The 27,997-nt window shown below is 37.7% G+C and overlaps 1 protein-coding gene across 9 annotated transcripts in view; it reads right to left on the bottom strand.

Annotated features, from left to right (window-relative positions):
• Positions 1–22,744, bottom strand: part of exoc1 (exocyst complex component 1) — a 65,401-nt gene extending 42,657 nt beyond the window's left edge. For 5 of the 9 annotated variants that reach the window (XM_087988246.1, XM_087988214.1, XM_087988235.1 and 2 more), the window contains exons 1-8: positions 22,681–22,744; positions 14,236–14,360; positions 13,234–13,364; positions 10,702–10,861; positions 9,957–9,977; positions 3,293–3,480; positions 1,433–1,660; positions 43–175 (exon numbers count right to left, since the gene is read on the bottom strand). In XM_087988246.1, coding sequence (XP_087844372.1) covers positions 43–175; positions 1,433–1,660; positions 3,293–3,480; positions 9,957–9,977; positions 10,702–10,861; positions 13,234–13,364; positions 14,236–14,359 — 985 coding nt within the window. In that variant the 5' untranslated portion in view covers position 14,360; positions 22,681–22,744. Of the gene's footprint in view, positions 1–42; positions 176–1,432; positions 1,661–3,292; positions 3,481–9,956; positions 9,978–10,701; positions 10,862–13,233; positions 13,365–14,235; positions 14,361–22,149; positions 22,584–22,680 lie in introns of those variants that run through there. The other 4 variants (XM_087988228.1, XM_087988255.1, XM_087988267.1 and 1 more) reach the window with 2 other exon arrangements.
• Positions 22,745–27,997: the final 5,253 nt, after the last annotated feature.

Below are 27,997 nucleotides of genomic sequence, written 5' to 3'. Positions count from 1 at the left end.
TGTATTATATATCAAAAATTTACAAAAATTGAATTATAATACCTGGTCGAAGGGCTACATTCATACATTGCAAAAGGGCCTCTGCAGCATTGGTGCATGCTTCAATTCCTTTAGAAGAAGAAAGATCCCCATCTGTAAGGGCTTTAATATGGCCTTTGGATAGATCTAAATAGTTCTGCAAAATAAGCACACATACAGTGAATGTGACAAAGAAATACAATGCATTTACAAGATATAAGTGGAATCAAGCATTCAGAGTTTTGGTTTGTATTACCTGCTTAACCTCAGGGATCTGATTAGTTTCAAGTTATAATCAGAGTACTGTCACAATTTGTATTTAAGTATAACTTCCAGTTGCTTACCATAGCAACACAGGAATTTATTTGATTAACTCATTACTCAATGCTATTAAATTCAGGCAAGAAATGTGATGAGTGCACCAATGTAGAAAACTATTACCTTGTTTAAGAAGCTCCAAATAAATCTGTATGCAAGGTTAGAGTTTCTATTTAGCTAATGTGCAGTGTTTGTTGGAGCATATCGTTGGCACAGCTACAATTCAAGAATCATAGAATCCCTTCTTTGTGGAAGCAGTCCATTCAGGCCATCGAGTCAACACTGCCCCTCTGAACAGCATCCCAGACAGATCTATCCGATCCTATTCCCATTTTTCTGCATTTCTGACTACTTGATGTTGACAAATTTACTGTTTCCTTCACTTCTGATGGTTACTTTTGTACTTCCCTAGATTTTCTCATCAATAAATTCCCTCTCAGATTTACAAACTATTGACAAGCTGGTTTAAACCCTCCCCAATAGCGCCAGTAAATCTTCCTTTGGAGAATAATAATCCTGCCTTGCTAAGTTAGAACCCGTCTTCCTTGTACACGTCCTACTAACTCCAGACATGTCCCAATGCCAGAGAAATCTAAATTCTCCCTTCCTACACCATTTCTCCAGCCATTAGAATTCAACAAAAATAAGGAAAAGTTGAAAAATTTTGGACTTTACAAACACATGCAAATACCAGCTGCTGAAAATGTGTTGCTGGAAAAGCGCAGCAGGTCAGGCAGCAAAGGAGAAGGAGAATCGACGTTTCCTGAAGAAGGGCTTATGCCCGAAACGTCGATTCTCCTGCTCCTTGGATGCTGCCTGACCTGCTGCGCTTTTCCAGCAACACATTTTCAGCTCTGATCTCCAGCATCTGCAGTCCTCACTTTCTCCACATGTAAATACCACCTGACTTCCGATCTTCTAACCACTTTCTTAGGATAAATGCAAGCGGTGGCAGATTAGCATATCCATTTTAAGTACGTTGTTTGAAATTCTATAGTATAACTGAAGAGGTAGAAACATTCAGCATTAATGCAGCAATCAATATTAATTCACTATTAGATTGGAAGGGAGTAGGGAGTAAGAATATCTCACGTACCACCAGAAATTCTATTTCTTCCAGAAGCTTCATATTGTTAGTGTTACTGAGCTGAATGAGATCATTGCTTTGAGAGATGTGATCCATCTGCTCCTTTACACTCTGCAGCATTTCTTCATAACTGCTCAGCTTATGCTCAATTTCATCTACTTCTTTAAGTGCTTCATCCAGCAGCTGCATCAGAATGTTCACCTGCTTTTCTGAAGCCATGATCGATTGGATATTGGCCTGAAAGTAAGACAATTTCTATGTCAGCTTATGTTAGTGTTACAATCTTTGTTAACTCTACTTTTTAAACTACTTACCATAGGTTCTTTTAGCTCTGATTTCAGACCATCCCAGCTATCCAAAATTTTGATCTATATTTATTAAAATCTAGTTAAGCTTTCAATAAACAGGAAAATAAAAAGCAATCACTGCTCAGTGAAATTTAAAGGTACAGTGCATTGCACTATTTTATTGCTCCAATGTCTTAATTTCGAAAATGACAGAATTGCACTGAATTTAATCTAATCTTTAAAACAGGAAGCAAATACACAAACTAAGTTCATACATTCAAACTAAGTTCACATATTCAGCTCTTTGATCAGATCATGGTGATCCAACTGTAAGCTCTACTTTCATGTCTACTCCCTACATCCTTTGACCCTCTTAGCAGTCAAGAATCTGTTCAGTTCAGTCTTGAGAAAATTCAAAGACTCTGCTTCTGCTGGTCGTAAAATAACAGCAAAATTTCAGTTACGTCTACAATTACGTTTTGTCTATCTGAGACAATTTGGAGATAGTGAGACTTTTTCCAGCTCCACACTTTATCAACTTTTAGACAAAAAAAAAACCCCAAAAAAAAACTGACACGGGAAATCGGAAATAAAAGCAGAAATTGCTGGTAAAATGTCAGCAGGTTTGGCAGCATCAATGGAGTTAACGTTTCGGGTCGAGTGACCCTTCTTCGAGTAGTTTAAACATAAATTGATTCTGAAGGCAGAAATCCACGTTATCTTTCATAAAAGAATCTAAGACACAAAATTGAAAATTCCTGAAAGGACAAACTATCAGAATTTTCTTCTAATTGTCAAAGATTGTTTTGCTAAAGTTTCAAGTAGAGTCTTTTTCATTACAGGCAGTACTTTTCAATTGCCTTGATTCAAACAAAGTAGTTCAATACATTCCTGAACAGTCACGGAGTTACCCTGGATATAGCTGCTAAAGAAGGAAAATTCAAAAAATGCCAAAAAAGAATAAAAACATGCTAGAAAGATGGCTTCATTGAGAATCAAATTTATGACCTTTTCAGCATGAACCAACATATTTAAACGGCAGCAGATGGGAAGGGTTTGTTTTTTGGATCCATCTACATCATGGACAACCTTAACAGACAACAGTAGGAAAGGAAACATTTTAGCTCTATAACTTAGACATTTAATATCTGGACATTAAGGTCTCTGTACAATATCTAAACTTTAAAGGGGGCAACCAAACCAACTACTATTACAATCTATAATCAACATTGTACTTTAGCCACCCAAAATGATTAAAGTGATCAACAGAAAAGGAAATACATTCAGTTCTGCCACAACGCAACCCAGTATTATTTTAAAAAATCACGTACTAGCAGCACCATTTAAAATAATGGGCCAGAATCGCACTATAACCAATACACGCTATAGAAAAGTGTCCCCAATTTGTCAATAGGGTTATAGTGAATTCGCATTAACGTGCGATATAGCAGAACAACCTGTACATCTTACAAGATATCAGACGTCATATATCCAGGCATAGCTTGACACTGAACATGCTGTCATCCCAATTCCCTCTTTCCTATAGAGCAAACTACTAATATTTTTATATTCTAATACTCACCCCATCCAGCACCTGCAATTCTCTAGATAGTTTTTCTGCAAATGCTTCAGCATTCGAGATGGCATATTCACAACCATCCATCATTATCTCAATATCCTGTTCTTCTCTTGTATTCAGCTCCTGGTAGTCATCCAAAGATTCCTCATCTCCACCAGCCACACTCTGATTTTCACCGCTTGGAACAGACTCTTTAGAGAAATTGATAAGATGTTGTTTGATTTAATGTCATAATGTTAGATTACTATTAAAAAGTATGTAATTTGGTAACAAGGTATAAATCATTTAACTGGACAACACATTTTGGTACCTTCAAAATCATATTTAAAAAGATATTTCAGAATCAGTAATAACTAAGTGAGGGGGAAAAAATCAATGGGTTGACTGCACTAAAAGAAACACTCCATTTTACAGAACCTCTTAGTTCCAGGCTGCACAGAAAATGTAAAGCACTGTCTGACAGCTCACCTTGTGTGGTTATGAAGAAACGTGACAATGTTACATAAAATACTAAATAAAAACTGAAAAATTACAGATGCTGAAAATCAAAAATTGCTGGAAAAGCTCAGAAGATATGGCAGCATCTGTGAAGAGAAACCAGAGTTTAACGTTTTGGGTCCAGTAACCCTTCCTCAGAACAGGTTTGTGCTTAATATACATATAACAATAGATTATAATTAAGTTCACAAACATCCATGATGATTGATGATTTATATGAAGATTGTATGTCTTATTAATGGACTTAAAATGTTCAAAGCTATGATGTAGGCCCTTGGACTGCCTACACATTTCATGATTTAACGTATGGGTGGGTTTATTTAGTGTTGTTGTTGAGTCACACAGGTCAGTAAAGTTCCTCATTTCACCCTGGTAAGTATGGGGTTAGCCAATTTGAGCTGTTGCAGCGGTGGGGGTCAGAGGTTCTTTAGTTGGCTTCAGTGTTTCTAGGTTAGTTAACAGGAATGTCAAGTGTTCTTATACTGTTTTACTACATCTCCTTTACAAGTTATGTGGGTTCAGGCTCAGCTGCAATACTTCCTATGATGAAAATCCTTTGCTGACAATCACGGTCAAGCTCACAGATGCAGAATGGTGACTTGAGCAAAGCATGTGGTTAAGAGAATTTAGCAGAACAAGATTTCAGCATTAAATATTAATTAAAACCAGGATCAACTAATGACTCCTGAAACAATGCAATACACTGCAGCAACTATTATTAACACCGTCCAACTCAAAGTGGTAAACACAGATTTTCTAACAAGTCCATTCAGTGGAGAAAATCCTACTTCAGTTATTCCATGTCTATCTATAACTGCTCATTGTAATTCAAGTTATACAGTTCATACCTATCTAATCCAGGTCTTTGCTGCACCAGAGAATGTGTCGGACCTGGGGAGGTCAAGTATTTTCAATGCACAAAATAAAAGAATTCACCTTGACTTTAATTAATCATATGGCTAATGGATGAATAAATTTCCAATTGGCATCAAAAACTGTATCTAGGGCATCCAAAGTGGACAAAGTGCAACAAAATTAATTTATGAATAAAGATCAATGCAGAGCCACTAGATACCATTACAGGAGAACTGGAAGAACAGCAAGTACCGGAGATGCCGGATTAAGGTCATACAGCCTTTACTAAGCCATAATACAAACAACTGAAGGCAACACCACACAATAACTATTTAACATTGGTAATGCAATAATTTTCATTTTCTCTGAACAAATGTGGATCCAAACTTCCACTGTAAACATCAAATTAGTTGATCTATCCAACTCATAACCTTCATAATTTACTCAATGAACAATGTTACCAGTTAAGATGTTGAGAAAAAGTAGAAAGCCAGCGTGGTTGCAAATTATAACATTTTCTGAAGATCTCTCGCATGAAATATCTTTAAACATATTTACTTCATCAAATATTTTCAAGTTATATAAATTGCTAATGGTAAGTTTTATTGGTCATCCTTCAGTCGTACACATTCGTATATTCAGCAGATTTCTAAATATGAATGATATACAAGAATATTGCATATTCCTGGAATTATGTTAATTGCCAAGTGTTCTATGGTTACATTTGTTTCGATATAGTGATATTTAATCACATATATTATATGAAAAATGATGTAGTTTAAAGAATGTTAGGTTAAATAGTTCAGTTTTCATTAGTATCTTATTTTGCGCACTTCAATAAGCCCTATTGAAAGGAAATTAAAAAGTAGCTCACAATTTATCATCATTTTACACTCGGGGTTTAAATAAGTACTAAAGTTCTAATAAAAGCTACAAAATAGTAAATAAAAACTATTTCAGAGTATAATGGTTAAGAACAATTTCTCATGTACATTTCAATGCTTCAAAACAGAAATATCATTAATCCATAATTCATGAAACTATTTTTTAAACTAGTTAATGAAAAAGGCCAAAATGAGTGAATTATATCCTTTGCATGCTACAAAAATAAAGTATTCAGTTAGCATGTTTAAACTCATCTCAATTTTTAAATCAATGATCATTGAAGACTGATTTTTGGTATGTACAATTAGCAATAACAATTCTGCTTAAAATTTCAGACATCATAAAATTGTAACTTCCATACAGTGGGAAAAGATAAAAGTGATACCAGTAGAAACTACATAACTAACATTTTCTAGGCCAAAGCCTTAACATGAAATGTATGTTTTGTGTCAACTTGCTTTTATTTCATTTTTACAAGACAAAATGAAAGAGTTATGTTCTTTAAGCATAATTTCTGATATTAAAATATCAATTTTACTAAATTTCATTGTTTGCTGAAGGTATCATGTTTTAAACATTGAGCTAGATCTGCCAATATTGGGAGCAATAATGCATGAACTTAAAATGATTATGTGCATAGGGACCCTGAGGAAGTCTAAACATAATCTAAATGCTTGAAGGGCTCCCTATATGGATACTTATTCCAGGGAAAGATACCTGCCATATCATCCTGATCTAGTCTACCTCAGAATCTCAAATGTGGTTAATTCTAAACTGCTCTCTGAAATGGCTTTGCAAGCCACTATCCCTGGGACAATTAGAGTGGGCTAAGAATGTTCGCCCAAATGCCCCCAACCCAGGAAAATAAAGAAAAATCAGTTGCTCGACTCAGAATTATATGTGGCATCAAAGTTATAAACTGATTGGTATCCCTCGGAGATAACACCAATGGAAATCAGGAATCAGCATCGATGGATCAGAATTTGAAGCATGGATTGAAGACAATGGTTTCAGTCTTCTAAATGTTACAACTCCTTCACTGACTTTCAACTTGAAGAAAATTGACTCTCCTTTTTCATTCTTTAAAAAAGTGTCCATTAATATCTCATCAGAATTAACTTAGTCCTCTGAACTTATACTTGATTAATCTGTTATACCTTGTCTGTGGCTTTGATGATTTTTCCAACAAAGGGATGCCCAAATTATGCATGATTTGGAGATGCTGGTTTTGGATTAGGATTTGCAAAGTTAAAAGTCAAACAACACCAGGTTATAGTCCAACAGATTTATTTGGAAGCACTAGCTTTCATAGCGCTGCTCCTTCATCAGATGGTTGTGGAGTATAAGATCGTAAGACACAAAATTTATAGCAAAAGTTTACAGTATGATGTAACTGAAATTATACATTGAAAAGGACCTGGTTTGTTTGTTAAGTTTCTCATCTTTTAGAATGACCATGTTGGTTTCAGTTCTTTCATACATAAATCGCATGCGTTTTTTAAAAGTTACATTCTCAAGTGAACTTTAACAACTGGTGACATGTTGGCCTAGATAATGAATTGAAGGTGTGAGCTGCCCTGTGAGAGACTCTGTCTGTGTCATAATGGCCATTGCACTATACACACACAAAAAACGTGGACACACACACACACACACACTCTCCTACAGACCCATACACTCACGCCGACCCTCTCTCATACGCTCACACATACACTCCCACACTCACCCTCTCACAGACTTATACCCCTTTACACTCACACACACCCACATTCACTCATACGCCCGCCCCCACCCCACATGCATGGGCGCATGCACGCGCGCGCACGCACACACACACACACACACACAAACACACAAACACACACACACACACACACACACACACACACACACACACAAACACACACAAACACACACAAACACACACACACGTTTGTGGGAGGAATTTGTACATGCAGAATTACATTTTATTTTGCTCAAAAACTGAATGAATCCATGTAAGATTCTGTAAATCCGTTTTTTAGATTTGAATCAGTCTGACCACAGTGGCACAGACAGAGTCTCACAAAGAGCAGCTCACACTTTCAATGCATTATCTGGGCCAACATGACACCAATTGTTAAAGTTCACTTCAGAACGTAACTTTTATAAAATGTTCTGCGATTTACATATGAAAGAGCTGAAACCAACATGCTCATTTTAAAAGACGAGAGACTTAAACAATCCAGGTCTTTTTCAATATATAACTTCAGTTACATCACATTGTAAACTTTTGCTATAAATTCTGTGTCTTACGATCTTATACTCAACAACCACCTGATGAAGGAGCAGTACTCAAAGTTAGTGCTTCCAAATAAACCTACTGGACTAAAATCTGGGGCTGTGATTTTCAAATTATGCACAATAGCATTAAGAGTGGCCTTAAATTAATTGTTGCCTCAAATTAATTGTTGCCTCCATCACTATCGCTCGAGTGAACTCCAGCATCTCCAGAAATTCCAAATTATTTCTCTTGTTAATCCTTTGAGGCAAATACTACTACATTCATGACCTGGGATATTCAGGTTTCACTGGTAATAAAACAGGATAGCACAGACAGCAGTATTTTGAATGAATTGCTAGTTCAGGGTTTCCTCTCCTCGAGTTTTCTGTCTTCCCTGATCTGTACTGGCTCTTGAAGGAGGCCTCACCACATCATATTTGATGATGCCGAGAGCAGCAATTCAGGGGGGTTTCTTACAGAACTCAAAGTTAATATCAAAACTCAAAGTAAAACATTCAGAGAGTCCTTGGATCACTTCCTTTGATGATCACAAGAGCACAGCCAAGAGTCAAGCTCTTGAAAGAAGAGTTCTGTTGAGGATGCTGCCAGACCTGCCGAGTTTCATCAGCAATTTGTTTTTGTTGCCGATCTCCAGCATCCACAGTTCTTTGCTTCATCTCAAAAGAAGATAGGTATAGCCAAGGTTTAGCTACTTGATTAACTGAATTCAGCTGTGACTGTCTAAATATGGTGTTGATGTTTGGCATGTCAGCTCAGAAGAATATTTCAGCATTTGGCATTTTGTCCTGCCATACTGAAGGCAGCTAAAGTGAAAATGGTTGAGTTCTTGGCATGACACTGGTACACAGTCCAAATCTCACATAAGCACAGCGAAGTAGACACGGCTCCTGTTTTGTTCCAGTGTGGCAGATAAACTTTTACCTCTTCACTTCAATCTGATTTATGAAGCTTGCTGAAGACTACAACTGCTTTGTAATTCCTCTATTGTTGTTCTTTGTTCACCTCTGGCTTACCTTTGCATATCTTATCAAATACTTTCCATCTTCAGTCGCTCAGCTTGCAGCTGGCATTGTTCTACTACCCGTAACTTGCTCTCCAAAGCTTATTGCTTCCTATTTCAAAATGCATCTCTTCAATTTCAATCACCTCCCACACACTTCAAAATACTCCAATATAAATACTTTTCCATATTAACACAGACCGTTGTCCTAACAAAACCATGAAAATTTATCATGTCAACAACGTCAGCACAAATACTTGGCCTGCCATCCACTGGATGAACATGGGGCAGTCCAGTGAAAACTAGATTTGCAATTAATCAAAAACTGAAAATTTAACTTATTAAACTGAAAACTCTCACAAGATAGATTGTAGTCATTGATCACCATCTTAAAACAGAGCAAATGCATTCTCATGATGCTATCCACTGGAACATGCAACAGGCATCCATCGCTTGCTTACACTGCTATAATCGGTTTTCAGAATCAGAACAAAAAAGACTTAGGAAGCAAGCAAATATGTAGAAATTAAAAGAGGAAATGTTGGAAATACATGTTAAACATCTGAAAAGATAGGTTAATAATTCAGATGGAGACAATACATCTTATGAAAAGAAGGGATTCAAGAGAGAACAAAAACATGGGAAGAAAGAAAAAACAGATCAACAATCCTTTTTGTGATATTTAATTTCAAAATGCTTTCCAATAAAGTCAGATTTTGGATTCTAAGGATTAATTTACAAAAATCAAGTAATCTGGTTTTAAAAACTTTGATAGAGGAAGAAGGCAGCTGGCACCTTTGGAAAAACAGTAATATGGGTATTTTAAACTTACTTTTCAAAGAAAAAAGTGAACCATATTATCCAACAATGAAGAGGTCATTATCATATTCCAATACTTGCTATTGACAATCATGCATGCAATATCAGAAAGTCTCTTCATTCCAAAAGCAAAGGCTTGGCTAATCAGGCCTTCACATGCGAATTGCTCCAAGATGCTTTCGTGCTGTGAACTGTATTATACAAAAGGTGCTTTTTCTCCCTTCTCTTTATTTGAACCCCTGTACTGCATTAGATAAGGGAGCACATGAATTACAGAATCACACCAGAAAGAAAGAAAGAAAGGAAGGAAGAAAAATGTTACCAACCTTCTGTAACTTTAGGAAGTTCTTTGCAGAGAAAGAATAGAGAAAGAGGATTAAAGGAAGGTAAGCAAAGAAATATTACAGCAACAGATTACAATACAGATTATAAAAGGTACTATATTACTTTGAGTTCTTTAACACACCAAGGCTTGTCTACATTCAGCGTCGCAACAGGTTTTCAAGTAATGGCATCACAACTGAAGTCATTGATTCCACTCAGCTTTGACATCTAAATTTTAAGTATTTACAGATATGAAGCACTAATAACTAGTCATTAAAACATCCATTTATAAAGCACTATACCAATTCAAATTTTGTGTACAGAAATGTATCCTACAGTCACTGGCCATACCGTGCAATTTATAAAGGACAAGAGGTAAAACATATAGTGAAATGACATGGAACAGTGTAACATTTCACTGGATTTCAATATTGTAATGTACCTATTATTGAAATGTTGAAAAAGCCTCATTACCTACCTACCAAACAAGTAATAACTTTTCACAGCTGCCAATTATATTGTGTTTAATACTATGAGCTAAAAAGATTATAGGTGCTAGAAAGAACTGCAAGGAACAAATTCCATTTTGTAACAGAAACTGAAAGGAGACCTACAGTGTCCATACTGACGAGCAAGTCATCACAACAATTCAACATAAGTAGAAAGTTTACTTTCAAACTTATTTTGCACTAAGTGAGACCAGCAATTTCCTTAAAAAAAACTGATCATAATCACATCAGGTCTTACCTTCCAATAATTGAGAGCTAACATTGACAAACTCAAGTTTCTTTCTAAGGTATCGCTGATTGAGCTTCCAAATACAGGAAATAAAAGCATTTTTCTCTGCTGTGCTGCTGGCAACCCACTTGTAAACTTTTTCGAAGTGCAAATCAAACTCTGGATTCTCCTGCAAACATGAATTATAGAAATCCATTTAAAGCACTGAAAATTTGAAAAACAACAATTGTGATAAAGTAGTGATAGTGATAAAATAGATGATAGTGATATGGCTGAGGTTGAGGTTATATTTCAAACTGCTCCAAACAGTTTATCTTTATAATCAAATGAATAATTTTTGTGTATAAAGCAGCATTTGAATTCTGGTACCTTGTTGATAGGTTCCTTTCTGTCAATGCTGTAAACAGACTCGGCATCCCATCAAAGACCAAGTTCAAGCTTCCAACTCATAATGCTTTCATCACTGAAACAAACCAATTCTCCTGCCATAAAACTTTTCTTGTTTACTAAATTAGGCTAGAACTCTGTCCTATCCAGACTTTAATACTTATGCTCTCCTCTCCATCCTTCGCCCTCTAAACTTCAACTCATCCAAACCTTTGATACATATGTCCTATACCAGATCAAACCCTGCTCTAATTTTCACTGGCCTCTGCTGAGGTGTTGGAGAGCCAGTCATCAAATTTAAAATTCTAATTCTCATGTTTAAATTCATTGCTGGACTTTCCCCATTTCCATCTCTTACTCTGCTGTAAGCCTTTTCCTCAACTCCACCCCTAATGTATTATTCCTGAGTCCCAGGTTCTCATTTATATTCATCCCACCAATGGGAGTTGTTCTTTCATCTGCCTTTGTCCCCAAGTGCTTGATCTGTGATCTTCCACCTATATTTTCTCTATTAAGACCATATCAAAATGCCTGCCTTTTGAGGAAAATTTTGGTCACCCTTTCTCATATCTTTCTTGGTGTAATGTTGATATTTTGATTACATATGTGAAATACAATGGATATGTTCCTATATTAAAGTTACTGTGTAAATGTACGTTGTTTATTGATAGCTATAAAGCTATCAATATCTATGAAATGTTAGAAGTGATAATCTTCATTGCCAAGTGCATCCCATGACATGGCTTGTTTAAAGCGTATTTAATTATATAAAAGGAAGAAGTTCACCAGCTATATTTTTGGTCAAAATGAGGGATTCTCAGTGGCAATGAGAAGACATGGCATCCACAAGATCTAAATGCACAAACTTCTGTCCAGTTACCTTTGTGAGCTGAGGCACCAGTTGCACTGCAGGAAGGACAAAGTCAGTCCAGTGGAAGTCATAATTGTGTTAAAGGAATTACATTATTTAGTTCAATTAACTGATATCAACACATACTGGGGGGAAAATAAAAGGACAGAAGCAGTTCTGGACTCTCCTTCTTTGCAGCTGCTCACCTAACATCAGCTCCAAACTGTCAGCAAAACATTCCACAGGAAATCCAGCAGATTTCTGGTCCTGGATACGAGTTGTGAGGTTTGCGATGGGAAATTTCAGTATCAGTTGAATGTGGCTGTATTTTGTTAAGTATAAAGATTTTCCCAGCAAGTGTGTATTTCCCAACTAGCATCCAGAATTAAGAAGTTTTTAAGATTTCCTGTGGAGCTGTTTAGCTTACTCACCCTCCCATTTTTGGGTACTGGTGCATCTTGCTGTGTATGTAGATTGGTAGAGCTCTGTGGAACAGAGTGGTCAAAGATTAATATCTCCGACAAAGGTTGTTTTTCCATTTTAAATGAACTTACCATTTTGTTGAGAGGAGTTGAATAGGGGTAAGGAAATACTTCTTGTTGAAAATGTGGTCACACATCTTTTCCTGCTTCAAATCAATTTTTCTCCATTAGAGTCTTATTTTGTATTTTCCTGGTCACTGCTAGTACAGGTAGAGTGGGGTGTTGGGCTATCAGCTTCCGTCTTAACAAAGCCAAGTTTTACAATTAATTAACAGGATATGTACTTATAGGATGCAATTTGGATTTTTGCCAAATTCTCTCCCCCCACTAGAAAGCCATATTCTATCAGATGCAACTGCAGACACTAAAGTTAGAGCAAATTGATACCAATGTGCTAACTTATTTGATCTGAGTGCTCAATTTACCTTCTAATTCAAACTTCAAATGAAAGAAGTGATATTATGAAACCCAAAATGATTTCTCAATGTTAGCGAAATATAAAAGAGTTGGGCAGGGGAGAGGGAATAAAAAGCTCAAAAGTAATAAGTTATCTTTTAGAAGTTATCCTTTCTAGTTTCTCGATAAAAAGCTGTAAAGCAAGAAATTAACCTTGAACATCAAGAATGGAAACAACAATGAGCCTAAAGGTTTCTCCAGCATAAAGATGCTGGAACATTTTAAAGTTGTTAGTATGACTGAACCACTAAACAAAATAGAGAACAAGAAAAAGATCATGGTTATTATCACTGTACGTTCTAACACTTGCACTAAAATGCTGAATAATTCTTAGTGTCCTCAGGCCTTTAACTACTTCACTCATACCTTGTTAGCATCTTTGGCATCAACGACAGCCAAATCTCGCAATGCCCATTCAGTTTGCCGTTTGTAGAAATCCCCCTTATCAGATTTCTTCACCTTTACAACATTTACCTGGACTGGTCGCTCGGTTGTTACTATAAATATCAAACATTAAGAAATCAACAAATCAGACATAGACAAAAACATAATTAAAGAGGGTGCAGTAGCAATCTACAATACTAATAAGAACTAGTATTTAATAATTTATGAAGGTTGCACGCCAGGTATGAACTACACCCTGCTGAGCTTTAAGCCACTCGAGTTTCTTTATCCTTGGTACCATCCATTTTTTGATGACAGCTCTGTGGAAAGCTTTGACTCACTCTTCTACACAAAAGGTATAATACATTTGCAAGATCTATTGTGCACAAAACAAAACACTTTCCATCTCAATCTTCAAATCAGGCTCATCCTACACTCTCTATAAGCTCAAGAGCATTCAAATATTTGCTACCTGCACCCCATACACTGCACCCTATTCCCACTGATTGATCACATTTGAATTACACACAAAGCTTCAACTGCCTTTTAGTTAGGCACTGCATCAATTGCTCTCTTTGTTCTCCCCACTACCCTCCTCCCTTTGAGACTGCATTTCATTGGGAATAATCATTATCAAGTTTAAAACTACACATTTTAATGTTTGCTGAGAATAACTGGCTTTAATTGATCAATGTGAATGAATGCAGTTAGCTAAATACAAACAAAGTAGCTCTAAAAGGTGGTAGAGTCAAGTTAGCATTCAAAGTCAGTTTCAACTGACTTCTCACAGTGTGTGAATAACTGTGGAAATCTGTTTACTATATTCTGTCAATTTGAAGTCAAAATTAAAGGTGTATAGATTAACTGTAATAAAAGCAATCGCTCAGATTGCTTGAGAAAATTAAAGTGTTGTGCATCCCTAGACACACATGCCAACAAAACATCAATTAAAATTGACCGATCGTATACAGTATCAAACTATACCTGTAGCACACAAAAAGCAGTTTTTCTTCTTTTTGCCTGCCTTGCAGACATTGACTATGCTGAGCAATCGTTCATCATGTGGAGTGAAAATATCTCTCTGTAAAGCATGCTTGATTGCTGTCATTCTGAACACCAAGATTAAAAAAAAAGTTCCATTTAGTTTACTTATTAGTGTAAGGTTAACAGAAACAAAACATCCGTAATCTTGAAAATTGTAGGGCACAAACAAATGGACTAGGCAAAAGTGAGGACTGCAGATGCTGGAAACCAGAGTTTAAATTAGAGTGATGCTGGAAAAGCACAGCAGGTCAGGAGCATCCGAGGAGCAGGAAAATCGATGTTTCAGGCAAAAGCCCTTCGTCAGCCGTTCTTGACGAAGGGCTTTTGCCCGAAACGTCGATTTTCCTGTTCCTCGGATGCTGCCTGACCTGCTGTGCTTTTCCAGCACCACTCTGACCTAAACACAAACAAATGAATACCACTGTGGATTTGAATAATGAACATTCATATCTTTGAAGCTTGGTTTCAGAAATTGGTTGGGCTGATTGATTTGCATTCCAATGGGATTAATTCTATAGTTCCAGACCCAGGATAAAGTTGGATGGTTAGATGTAGGAAATATTAATCCAAGTTCATACTTTTGGAGTACAAAACTGATTTGTTTGAGGCAATGACAGATTGCTGAGGTGAAAACGAAGAAGCTTCAAACATATATGGTAATACATATATTCCCTAGAGTAAAAGGATACAAATTTTAATTGTAAAAATGAAGTATTTCCATTTCCAAATACACAGTACACTTCATGACAAATGTAAAACTTCAACAGGACATGTTAAGGGAGGCCTACAAAGAATAAAAACACCAGAATGTTTCAGAATCTTGCCATAGAACAGATTCTTCACATGATGAGTTTCCAATTTCAGTAGTGAGGCACTAATGAGAGACATTTTTTTCTGATTTGTTCACGGGATACAACTGTTATCGGTTAGGCCAGCATTTATCACCAATCCTTAATTGCTCAGTTGGCAGTTAGGTGTTAGTCACATTGCTGTGGGTCTGGACTCACATGTAAGCCAACCCAGGTAAAGAGCCATGTGGGGTTCTCATCAGGACAGCACACAAATAATTACATGGATCGCCATCAGAATGGCATTTCACTGAATTCAAATTTTTCCCCAAAGTGGGATTTGAACCCATGTCCTCAGAACATTAGACTGGGGTTCTGGATTACTAATGCAATGACAATACCACTATACCACCTCTAAATGAAGCAAAGTACTTATCCCTCAAAGGAAAGTTAATCTATAAGTATCGAGAGACAGTAACACCAGTTAAAACCAGACAGTTCAAAACAGATACTGAGAAACAAATCTCTGGGGAATAATGCATGAAGATCAAAATGGGTAAAACATAGTAAACAAAGACCTCAGTAAGTTATATTCCCACATTAATGACAGTTCCTAACTTGTTCTGCCCGTATTCATGAATAAGTAGATTTAGTAAAGAACAACAACAAAAAAGGAATTTTTCTACAGTCAGCAAAGTTACATTTTATGCACTCTGGATGCATAAACATGAGAACACTGAACAGGAGTAGGCTACTCAGCCCTTAACACTTTAATTACATCATGTTTGATCTGCATTTTAATTCCATAAGGTGCTCCATATTCTTCAATTTTCCTCTCAAAAAAATCCACTTAATCCAACATTGAGTTTTTCATTTGACCTAGCTTCAATTTCTTGAAAGAGTTCCATGTTTCCACTACCCTTTCTTTGAAGATGTGATATCATCCCTGAACAGTTTAGCTCTAACTTTTATTGCTGCACCTCAATTTTGGCAAGAAACACAGCACTGAAAACAATTAAATGTTTAAACATGATAAAGGACTTGTTCATTTTAAATGACTTTTTAAAGTAACTTAATCATGGTCCAGAAACCTTTACAGAATTTACTTTTACAACATGGAAAATCCTACCTACAGATTTTAACTATTTGACTATTTTATAAAAACAGATTAAAAATGTTTTGTCTCTTTTCTATCAATTCCACATTCCTTTCCTTTTTTATTTTGGTTTTTGGATGATTTTAAATTGAAAAATGGTGAAAACACATTTTGTCAAAGCTTCTGCATTCCACTCATCAGGACAATACATAAGAACACCAATAAACTGGAAACCAAAATTTATATTACATAAGTGGAGTGTGCTAACTAGTTGACAAGAGGACTTTGGTAGAGTGTTGCCATGGAATGTGCAGCAGTAAATGATTGTCTGCTGCTACCAAGCATTGTTTGGATTTCAAGTGAGGCAGTTGACTCTGAATGGTCACGGTATTGCTCTGAGAAATGCACTGGACAATGGCCTTCTCCTGTTTTACTGAGTTGAAACAGGCACAACGTGTGTTTTATCTGCAAAGAAAAGGACCCTATGCGTTGACATGTAAATTCCAGTACACAAGTGCACCATACTGTGAGCCCAACTCATAACCCTAAATTGTAGGACAGTTTCTCCAGCTAGGAGAATTAAGTCAGTTTGGGGGAAAGCAATCAACTTAAGTGTTTTCTAGTGCATGGAGCTTCCACTCCAGAAAAGTACAGATAGAAATTTTAAGGTTGATAGACCTGAAAAAGTTTAGAATTGAGAGAAATTCTGACAAAGGAAACCATATTTCTGGATTACACAGGCACAGAATTATCAATCATAAAAACAGGCCACACATCCTAACCTATTCATGTCAGTCTTTCTCAGAGATGTATACCTACACATTTATGGTGATACTGATGTCAACTGTCTTTGCAACTTCTCCAGTGTCTCTATAGGCTTTTTACAAAAATGGTAACCAGAACTGCATCAGTGCCCCAATCATCGTCTAACCAAGATTTGATCCTTTAGCATAACTTCCCTGTTTTTAAACTCTATCCATCTGGAAATCAAACTTAGCGCTTGGACTATATTTTTCTATTATGACCATATGAACCTGTGGGGAAACTTTTAGTGCATTTGTACTCTTTGTTCCACCCTCCATTCCATTTAGAATTGCATTTCCCTGAAAATAATAGTTGAATTAACAATTCTTCCTACCAAAACATACTACCTCACATTTGTGTGTGTTGAACTTCACTTGCTAATTATTTGGCCATTCTGCAAGTTTCATGGCCTCGGACAATTTGTTCAAGTTTTCTCAGGATTAACTCCACCTCCTCCCAATTTAGTGTCATACACAAGCTCAAATTCCATTCTTGATTCCAAAGTCAAAATTGTTAATGTAAATTGAAGAGCAATAGCTCAGTACAGTTTCACATGGAACACCATTTCCTACCTGGTCATTCTGAATAACCCTCTATTCTCACACACTGCCTTCTGTCCTGAAACCAGCCAACGATTCTTTCTGCCACTTGGTTCTGACTGCATATTGACTCATCTTACTCATTAGTCTATTCCAGGGTATTTTTGAAAATCCAGATAAAGTACATCTACTGCATTATCATTAGCTGACCTCTTCATTCTCTTTCGCAGAAAGTGAAATAATTCAAGCAAGGTTTTTCATTTTTAAATTCACATTAAACAATTTATGAATCAAGTCTGAATCTAGATTGGTTGGTGAATGTAGGAAAGCAAGTTAATTTTACATCAAGTTCTTATTTTGTATCGAAAAACAGTTTATAAAACTATAAGGAACTTGCTGCCAACTATAATAGTTTATGCAACTTACATCAACCTGGGGTAAAAATAATTATTTTCTGCGAGCTCTCCTTGAGACTTCCAAATGCTACTTTTGGATTTTCAAGGGCTAATTTTATTCTCTCAAACTCCTTTATTAGGTATACAATCACATTACTTTTTGTATTTATATTAACAAGCTACGTACATTTGAGTAGAAGTTAAGCTTGAGACCAAGTTATTAGCCAAAAGAAGGGGATCAACTTATACACAAATAAAATTTGAGGAGTTAAAATCCACCATCTCTCATCTTCTTACTACCTGTTGCAATGTTACATCAGATCACAGAATTGCCAGTCAGGGACTGTTCCTGTCAGCCACTCTCCCTAAAATTAGCGCAAAGGGAGCCAAAATATACTTATTTTTATTATTCTACACGGACACAAGCAGCCTGAAGAGCCATTTTCATATCAGTTGGCTTACACTTAGGGCAAGTTTAACTTTAGCAGTAAGCAAGTAGGAAGAATTCAGTTTTTTAAAGGGTCGGGTGTCAACTTGCAAATAACCTAGCCAAACGTCAGGTTCAAACTTTACACAAAATTGATTATTACTCAAATATATACAATGAGGTATTTGGATGCTCACAGAAACAGAATTGGAGATTGATAATCATCAACCCTCCAATAGCCACAATACAAAAAGGAAAACAAAGTTTTTGGAAGTCACAGTGTTTAACTTGGCACAAGACCAGCATAAGTAAGCAAAGGTTTTCTTCCAATGTAACTGACACACACTTCTACATCTAAAAAGCCATCACCTGGACTGATGAGATTTGCAGCTAACCTGTTTCCATTGTTTATACACAAAGCAGGAAGATTTTAAATAGGTAGTTACTATGCTTTTAATTACAATTTACATCACTATCTCAAATTTAAATTTAATAATTAATAAAGTAGTGATCTGATCTGGCATCAATAGAGTTTGTTGAAGAGCATTCATTCCAAACTTTGCTCACTCTGTAGAATATGTTTCCTAATTTCACTCCAGAAATATCTGGATCTATTTTTAAGGTTGTGCTCCCGAGTCCTCGCCTGACCTAAATTAATTTCTCTCATTACAATATTATAAATATTTCTCTCATTAAGTGACTAAATGTTCAAAGTATTCAATTGGCTGTGAAGTACTTTGGAATAGCTGAAAATCACGACAGACACAATAAAAATTCTAGTCATTCTTTATTATTTAGGATTGTACTATGTGCAAAATGATGTATTTTTGTCAATCACAATCTCTGCACCTCTTATTTCTTAAAATGTGCAATGCAGATGTGATAATACGTAAATGCCAATCTTTCTTATGATGAATTCAGTTCAGTATTAAATTACCCCATTAGAACTGTGTTCATTACAACAGTATTCACTATATTTTCCTTCCAAAAGTCGGTCCTGAACTTAGCTAGAGACTCCACACACAGTCTTTTGCAAGGAATATCTTTAAACTTTCCAGGCTCCGAGTTTGAACATTCCTTTCTTGGTAAGTTTAAAATGTCTCCCTCTCCCTTTCAGCCTCACTCACCACTGCTGCTCAGTGTTCATACAATGCTTGACACTCCTCCAATCATACGCTGTTTTATGCACTTGCTGCAGATAGCCTCAACTACATCTACTTTGCGAGCATATCAGCAACATGGGAGAGAAACGGCTTACGAATGGAGGGTGTCTTCTGACTCTGTCACTTTCACATTTGGGTTGAGGAGGCAAGTGTTTTCTCACTGGTTAATCCTGTGATTGGATTTTCACAGGCTTGTTAAAACCTTCACATTAAACTAATGACTCAGCTTCCTTTATTCTGTGCAAGCTTTTATTTAAAGCTTTCAATTTAAATCTCTCACAGTGTATTTCAGAATGCAATTCAAACAATCTGGGTGTCAAACTTTTCCCAAAACTGGCCAAAAAAAAATCTATAGCTACAACTGGAACTCTGTTCCTCGATAGCTGCGGTCTGACCAATTGAGATGCCAGTATGTCCTTTCATTCAGATTTTTGACACCTGCATAACTTTATACTTTAAATCCTAGGTTGCTGTTGGAAGAGTTGCTGCAGTGCCACTTGTTGATGCCACTGAGCATTGGTGGTGGAGTGAGTGAATGTTTAAAATGATGGGATTAAAGTGGAGAATAAAGTTAAAACTCTTTAAATGTGCAAATTTCAAAGCAAGCAAACTTTGAGGAACACTTTGTAGTTTTTATAAATGGCTTGGATGAGGAAGTTGAGGGGTAGGTTAGTAAATTTGCAAATGACACAAAGGTTAGAGGTGTCGTCGATAATATAGAGGGCTACTGCAGGCTGCAGCATGACACAGACAGGATGCAGAGCAAGGCTGAGAAATAGCAGATGGACTTCAACCTGGATAAATGCGAAGTGATGCATTTGGAAGGTCAAACTTGAATGCTGAATATAGGATTAAAGACAGGATTCTTGACAGTGTGGAGGAACAAAGGGATCTGGTGTGCAAGTACATAGATCCCTCAAAATTGCCACCCAAGTGGATAGGGTTGTTAAGAAAGCATACAGTGTTTTGGCTTTCATTAACAGGGGGATCAAGTTTAAGAGCTGCAAGGTTTTGCGACAGCTCTACAAGTCCCTGGTGAGACCACACTTGGAATATTGTGTCCAGTTCTGGCCGCCCTACTATAGGAAAGATAGAGACTTTGAAAAGGGTGCAAAGTAGGTTTACCAGGAAGCTGCCTGGACTGGAGGGCTTGCCTTATGAAGAAAGGTTGAATAAGTTCGGACTTTTCTTTCTGGAGAGAAGGAGGAAGAGAGGTAACCTGATCGAGGCATACAAGATAATGAGTGGAACAGATAGTCAATAGCCAGAGACTTTCCCCCAGGGCAGGATTGACTGGTACAAGGAGAGATAGTTTAAAGATATTACGGGGAAGGTATAAAGGAGACGTCAAAGGTAGGTTCTTTACGCAGAGATGTGAATGCATGGATTGTGTTGCCAGCAGTGGTGGTGGAAGCAGAGTCATTGGGGACGTTTAAGCGACTACTGGGCATGCACAGGGATTGCAGTGAGTTGAGGGGTGCGTAGGTTGTTATTATAATTTACATTAGGATTCAACTTCAGCACATCATCGTGGGCCAAAGGGCTGTTCTGTGCTGTACATTTCTATGTTCTGAAGTGACTAAAAACTAGAATGTGACAGATGTTTCTGGCATTTCATTAACAGCAAACATTCTAAGGTGCTTTAAAATGATAAAATTAAATGTTGAACAGTGAAAATATAGGAGAGATTACCAAAAACATGATCACAGAAGTAGGTTTTAAGCAGCATGGGAAGAGATGGCCAGCCAGACAAACCCTCAGATACTGAGCGGCAAGGGACTAGCGTTAAGAGGCAGAGTAAAGATAGGATGGAATGAGGCTGTGGAGGGATTTGAACTTAAGCTTTAGGAGACTAGAGGCCAATGGAGAACAGTAGGAAGTGGTATTATAGACAAAATACCACCCAATATCTGCGGAAGACCATTGGGACTTACTTGAAGAGCAGCTCGGGACATGAACTAAGGCAAAGTTAGCAGCAGGGAAAGTGAAGTCAGAACGGTGGGGTGCTTTGCTCTGGGGAAGGAAATAAGCCATCTGAATGACTGATTCTACATGGATTTTGACTAAGATCACACAGAGGCAAAGATACAGAGTTACTGTAGTGGAGAAAAGCAAGTGGTTTTAACAGTATGAAGGCTATCCAATATACATGACCAGCACCAGATAGGTCAAACAACCCAAGAAGAAAGCAAGGGAGGGTAACTATAATGTATATACTATATTTATACGAACCATGGAAATTCATGTAGATAGGAAAGAGGAAGGAATCAGGAATGGAGAAAATTTGAAGGAAACCATGTAGTAATGAGTTTGCAGAGTTCTTTGGAACAGGTTGCAGTGAAATCATACCACCACAGATATTAAAGAAAAGAACTGACAGTAGAGGAATTTGAAATCATCAACAGAACTAATTGCCATGGACGGGATGATAAGAGCAAGAATGGTGCACTGCAGCTATAATCACAAAAACTGGTGTCGGTAACTTTGACCAAGATAGACTGGGAATGAAGGAATTTGACCACAGGGTGATTGAAGCAATAAATTACAATTTTTTAAAAACTCACATTATCAGTACAGTTATTACTTATTAAATACTGTATATTAACAAGTTCAATTATATACCAAAAAAGATTTGGCCTTACTCATTGATATTGCCACATTAGAGACCCAGGACGAGTCTGGTTGTCTTCCTACATAGAAACTGCAATGAACTGAGATCTGTCAAACCAGTGAGCTCTGGAGAGATCCTTGTGCACTGATAATGATATTAGGTATTAGTCGGACAGGCCCCCCTCACAATTTTTGTGGATTTTTAAAAAATTTATGCTGATCCTCCTTTAGTTTAATTGGAAAACTGTTGATGTTTGTTCAGCGACACTGGGCGATTTACAAACGACTTCAATGGTTCATCAGGATAGATCCAATCAGTGAGTACTACAGGAACTGGAAGTGGTCTCACTGTCACTTCTACATTGAACAGATAGGAAGATACTAACAGATGGTTCCTACTTTATAATGCACCACAGTTTTATCACAATAAAACAATGACGCCCAAATTTAAAGAGACACCTTTCAATTAAGAGAACCCCCGATTATCGGACACTTTGAAACAACTCTGGCTCGAACCTGATCATGTTCCCCCTCCCCGCCATGCTGTTAGCCCCGGCGTTTACCTTAAGACAGAAAGCAATGCCCCTCCAACATCAACAGATCCTCAACAACAAACCTCCCGGAGCCGGATCCGGAAGTGAGCCACCCTTACAGTCACATCCGGATACACCCCGCCCTCCCTATGTGACAATTTGAAAGGCGCCCATCATTGAGACTGGCAAAGTGTTGCCTCTCCTCTCGATGTTGACATGATGTGTTGGCTCTAAATTCGCATTTCCAGCTGTTTTCCTCGGGCCGTCAGAGATTTTAACCCACTGTTATGTGCAAACATTTAATGGATTTCATTTTGTTTTGTTGAATTGTGCAAATTCATTTCGTTATTTGAAAATTTAATCAACTTTTCTTCCAGATTTCCACTTTCTTTTGTCTTCGTATGATCCATACCTGGCTTTTCCATCCTCTCAACTTAGAACCATAGAATCATAAGGTACAGAAGAGGCCTTTTGGCTGCCAAAAAATAAACTACCTACACTAGTCTTACTTTCCCATACTAGACTCACAGCCTTGAATGCTTTGATACTTGAACTGTTCATACAAACATTTTTAAAGGTTGTGAATTATCCACCTCAACTATCCTCCCAGACAGTGCATTCCAGATCCCATCCCCTTCTGAATGTAAGTTTTTATCCTCAAAACCCCTCTAGAACTGCAGCCTTTCACTTTAAATGTGATTCCCTTGTTCTTGACCCTTCAACCTTTGACCCTCAAACTTAATTTCTGGCAATAGTTATCAAGTGATATCCACCCTGAGTAACTTACAGCAATCTTGACTATCCTTTCTCATATTCCATTCTCTGTAAGAACTTTGCTTCTTTCTCCCAAATTCTACATTTCTATTGCATCTACTTTTAAAATGCACCAACACTTTCTAATATATCTACATTTCTCCTAAACAAAAGGACCTTTAATAAGGTTCACGTGTATTCACTGCATTTCCAATCCTAATTTTCTGAGCCCTTCCTCTTAATGTCTGAGGCAAATGGAGGGATGAAACAAAAGTGTAATTGGAGGGAGCATGTGAAAAATTAAATGAATATAACGAAGGCCATAAGACATAGGAGCAGAAATCAGGACATTCAGCCCATCAACACTACTCCATTATTCAATCAAGGCTGATAAATTTCTCAATCCCATTCTCCTGTTTTCTCCCCGTAATCCTTGATCCCTTTTACAATCAAGAACTTATCCATCTCAGTCTTAAATATACTCAATAACCTGGACTCCACAGTCTTCTGTGGCAGTCAATCCCATAGATTCATCACTCTTGGCTGAAGAAGTTTCTCCTCTTTTCCATTCTAAAATGTCTTTACTGTAAGGCTGTGCCCTTGAGTCCTAGTTTCTCCCACCAATGGAAACATCCTCCCAACAGCCACTTTGTCCAGGCCATCCAGTATTCTGTAAGTTTCAATTAGATCGCTCCTCATCCTTCTAAACTCCATCGAGTGTTGACCCAGAGTCTTCAAATATTTCCCATATGTTAAGCTTTTCATTGCTGCAACCATTCTCATGAACCTCCTCTGAACCTGTTCTAGGTCCACTAAACACTTCCAGAGATATGGGGGCCAAATCTGTGCATAATACTCCAAATATGTTCTGACCAGAACCTTATAGAGCCCAGAGGTACATCCCTGCTTTTATATTCAAGTCATCTCAAAATGAATGCCAACATTGCATTTGCCTTCTGAAATAGTGACTCTGATAAAGTATGAAAGAAATAATAGCTCGAAAGATCCTCCGTTTTTACAAGAATTCAATAATAAAAATTACTTTTATAAAAGGCTAAGATAGGTGACCATGAGAATGAATGTATCCTGGCAAAGATTCAGTTATTCTGAGGAGCACAAACTATGCTCTCAAACGGGGTGCTCCCTCAATACTCAAAACAAGCTGTGGGTGACCCCTGCGGGACAACTTTATGTTCCTTCTTTGCTCCTATCTATCTTAATTGATTATGTGCATAATTGCACACACTTGTGCAAGGAGGGAATGGTTAATACTTTACTACAAACTTGGTGGCACCCAGATTTCGAGAAAGCAGCTGAGAAATGAGCTGAAGCATTCCTAATTTACGAATGCTGGAAAAGGGATGCCCTGCAGTTCTGGAACTATCCCCTTGCCTGGTGGGTCCTTTACTTGTCTACAACTTGATTTTATAGAATTACTTAGCGTACATTGTTATAGATATTGTCTAGTAATAATAGATGTATTTAGTAGATGGATCAAGTCCATCCCAATTACTGATAATATTGCTACAATAGTGGTGAAAAAGTGGGAAAATATCTGCATGAGTTAATAAAAACTCTTCAAAGTTTACATTCACAGGTACACTGAGCCTACCATTTTAGGGAGACTACCCTACCGTAGAACCTGGAGATTTTGTCCTGATTTTGTCCTGGGACCAGGGCAAATCGATGCCAAAGCAGAAAGGACAGTTTCAGGTGTTGCTGACTACTCCCACAGCTGTGAAAGTGCAAGGACAACTCTACTGGATTCATAGAAAGGACAGTGAATGATTCAGTGAAGAAACAGACAAGGACAAAGAAAAAATGCACTGGATACTGGTGATTTTGACGACTATGTGGGATTTACTTTGGGGGCAGAAGACTTTCATGCTGACACTGCTTTGTCCCTGGGAGGTGACCAAGACGATCTATACATCATAATGCCTTTTTGTATTTGGCTTATCAAAGTGTCCAAATGATGGGAAAAGTAACTGATTGTTGGGTATGTGCTCATGCACTGCCCTATTCACAGCGAGGATATCCCTCTGTGGCTAGTCTCCTTTAGATGGCCTGAAGTAGCTGAATGGCTAATTCTCTGGTCGTCTGATGATTCAGACAGACTTAATGAAGTACAGGAATTGAACCTAACTGAAATTTGACTAAATTTGTTTATTTTCTTTACGATTGGTCCTCTGTCCTTAACAGAACACCAGGGTCCTTTTGGAAGGACCCTACTTCTGGGGCATGGAAAGGTGGATATTTTAGCTTAACCGCTTATAGTGGCAGCTATTTTATTTGCGGACTCAAGGCTTATCCATGCCTCCCCTCAGACTGATGGGGATCATGTTACATTGAGTATGTGGTTCTTCACCCCTGAGGACTAAAAGGTACCTCCCTGCTCTTTTCACATTTTTTAGTATGACTTCCCCCACTATTGGCTTTCATTTACAGGGCACTCAATTAAGTAGATTAAGGACAATCCTGGAAATTGGTGGTAGTGACACTGCAAATGTCCTGACTAATATTAATGCTGAAATTGTCGCTATCAGGACAGTAGCCCTTCAGAACTGCTTGGATTTGGACTTTCTACTTGCTAAGGAGGGTGGGACCTCTGCCACTGTAGGAAAGGAATGTTGGACTTTTATTCCTCACCGTTTCTCCAATATCACCGATCCCACAAGGCACAATACCCATAAAATTCAGCAGCTACACAACATGGACTCTGGTGAGATGGGTAGTACCGTGGAATGGTGGCCATTTAAGGATATTTTTGGGAGCTTTGGGAATGTCATTTTTCATCTTCTTCAGCCTTAGTGTCCTTACGGTGTTTCTCCTGTTCCCTTTTATTTTCCTCTCATCGAGCCTCTCACACTCAGCTTTCAACATCTTTCAGCTTTTGGGAATTCTATCAGTTATACATACCTCTATCCATCTATCGCATGCGTTAGACATCTTGTTGTCCTTGGACATATAGAGCAAATAGGCCTGGACTAGAACTCCCAAGTCTCTGCACGTCAGACTTCTGAATTTTCTCCCCATTTAGAAAACAGTCCATGCTTCTATTCTTACCAAAGTGCATGACCTCATACTTTCCACATTGTACTGTGTCTGCCAATTCTTTGTCCACTCTCCTAACTTGTCCAAATCCTTCTGCACCCTCCCTGCCTCCTCAATACTACCTGTCCCTCTAGCTATCTTTGTATTATCTGCAAACTTAGCTAGAATGCCCTCAGTACCTTCATCATGATCGTTAATGTATAAAGTGAAAAATTGTGGTCCCAACACTGACCCTTACAGAACACCATTTGTCACTGGCTTCAATCCTGAGAAGGACCCTTTTATCCCCACTCTCTGCTTTCTGCCAGACAGCAAAACTTCTATCCATGCTAATACCTTCCTTCTAACACCATGGGCCCTTATCTTACCCAGCAGCCTCCTGTGCGGTACCTTGTCAAAAACCTTCTTGAAGTCCAGGTAGATAACATCCATAGGTTCTCCTTGGCCTAACCTGCTTGCTACTTCCTCAAAAAATTCTAGCAGATTTGTCAGGCATGACCTTCCCTTGATGAAACCATGCTGACTTTCCCCTATTTTACCGTACACTTCCAAGTATTCTGAAATCTCATCCTTCACAATGAACTCCAAAATCTTATCCATGACCGAGGTTAGGTTAATTGGTCTGTAATTTTCCATCTTTTGCCTTACTCCCTTTTTAAACAGGGTTGTCACGTTAGTGATTTTCCAGTCCTCTGGGACCCTTCCTGCCTCTAGCGATTCCTGAAAGATTATTACTAAAGCCTCCACCATATTTTCAGCTATCTCATTAAGAACTCTTGGATGTAGTCCATCTGGTCCAATGATTTATCCACCTTCAGACCATTTAGCTTTTCTAGCACCTTCTTGCTGATGGCCACCATACTCAGCTCTGCCCCCTGACTCTCTTGAATTTTTGGCATATTACTCGTGCCTTCCATCATGAAGACTAACGCAAAGTAATTATTCAGTTCCTTGGCCATTTCCTTGTTCCTATTACTATCCAGCATCATTTTCCAGTGGTGCAATGTTGACTTTTGCCTCTCTTTTGCCCTTTATATGTCTAAAAAAACTCTTGCAGTCTTCCTTTATATTACTGGCTAACTTACCCTCATATTTAATCTCCCTCCTTCTTACTTTGTTACCCTCTTTAGTCTTTGTAAGCTTCCTCTGATTTCCCACTGCCCTTCACCACATTATATGCTTTCTCTTTTCCTTTTATGCTATCCCTGATATCTCTAGTTAGCCATGGTTGCCTCATCCTCCCTATACCTTGCTTCTTTTCCCTTGGGATGAATTTTTGCTGTGTCTCCTGAATTACTCCCAGAAACTCCTGCCATTGCTGTTTCACTATCTTCCCTGTTAAACTCTCCCAGTCAATTCTGCCCAGCTCCTCCCTCAGCTTTTATTCAGCTGTAATACCATTACCTCTGATTCTATCTTCTCCCTCTCAAATTGCACAGTAAATTTTATCATAATATGATCACTGCCTCCTAAGGGTTCCTTCACCGTAAGCTCCCTTATCAAATCTGCCTCATTGCACAACACTAAATCCAGTATTGCC

The sequence above is a fragment of the Chiloscyllium plagiosum genome, unplaced genomic scaffold, assembly GCF_037043375.1.
Source record: "Chiloscyllium plagiosum isolate Xiang-an unplaced genomic scaffold, Cpla_swu_hap1 HiC_scaffold_1, whole genome shotgun sequence".
NCBI classification, from domain to species: Eukaryota; Metazoa; Chordata; class Chondrichthyes; order Orectolobiformes; family Hemiscylliidae; genus Chiloscyllium; species Chiloscyllium plagiosum.
The sequence above is the reverse complement of the archived record's forward strand: the minus strand, read 5'-3'. Positions and strand labels throughout refer to the sequence as shown.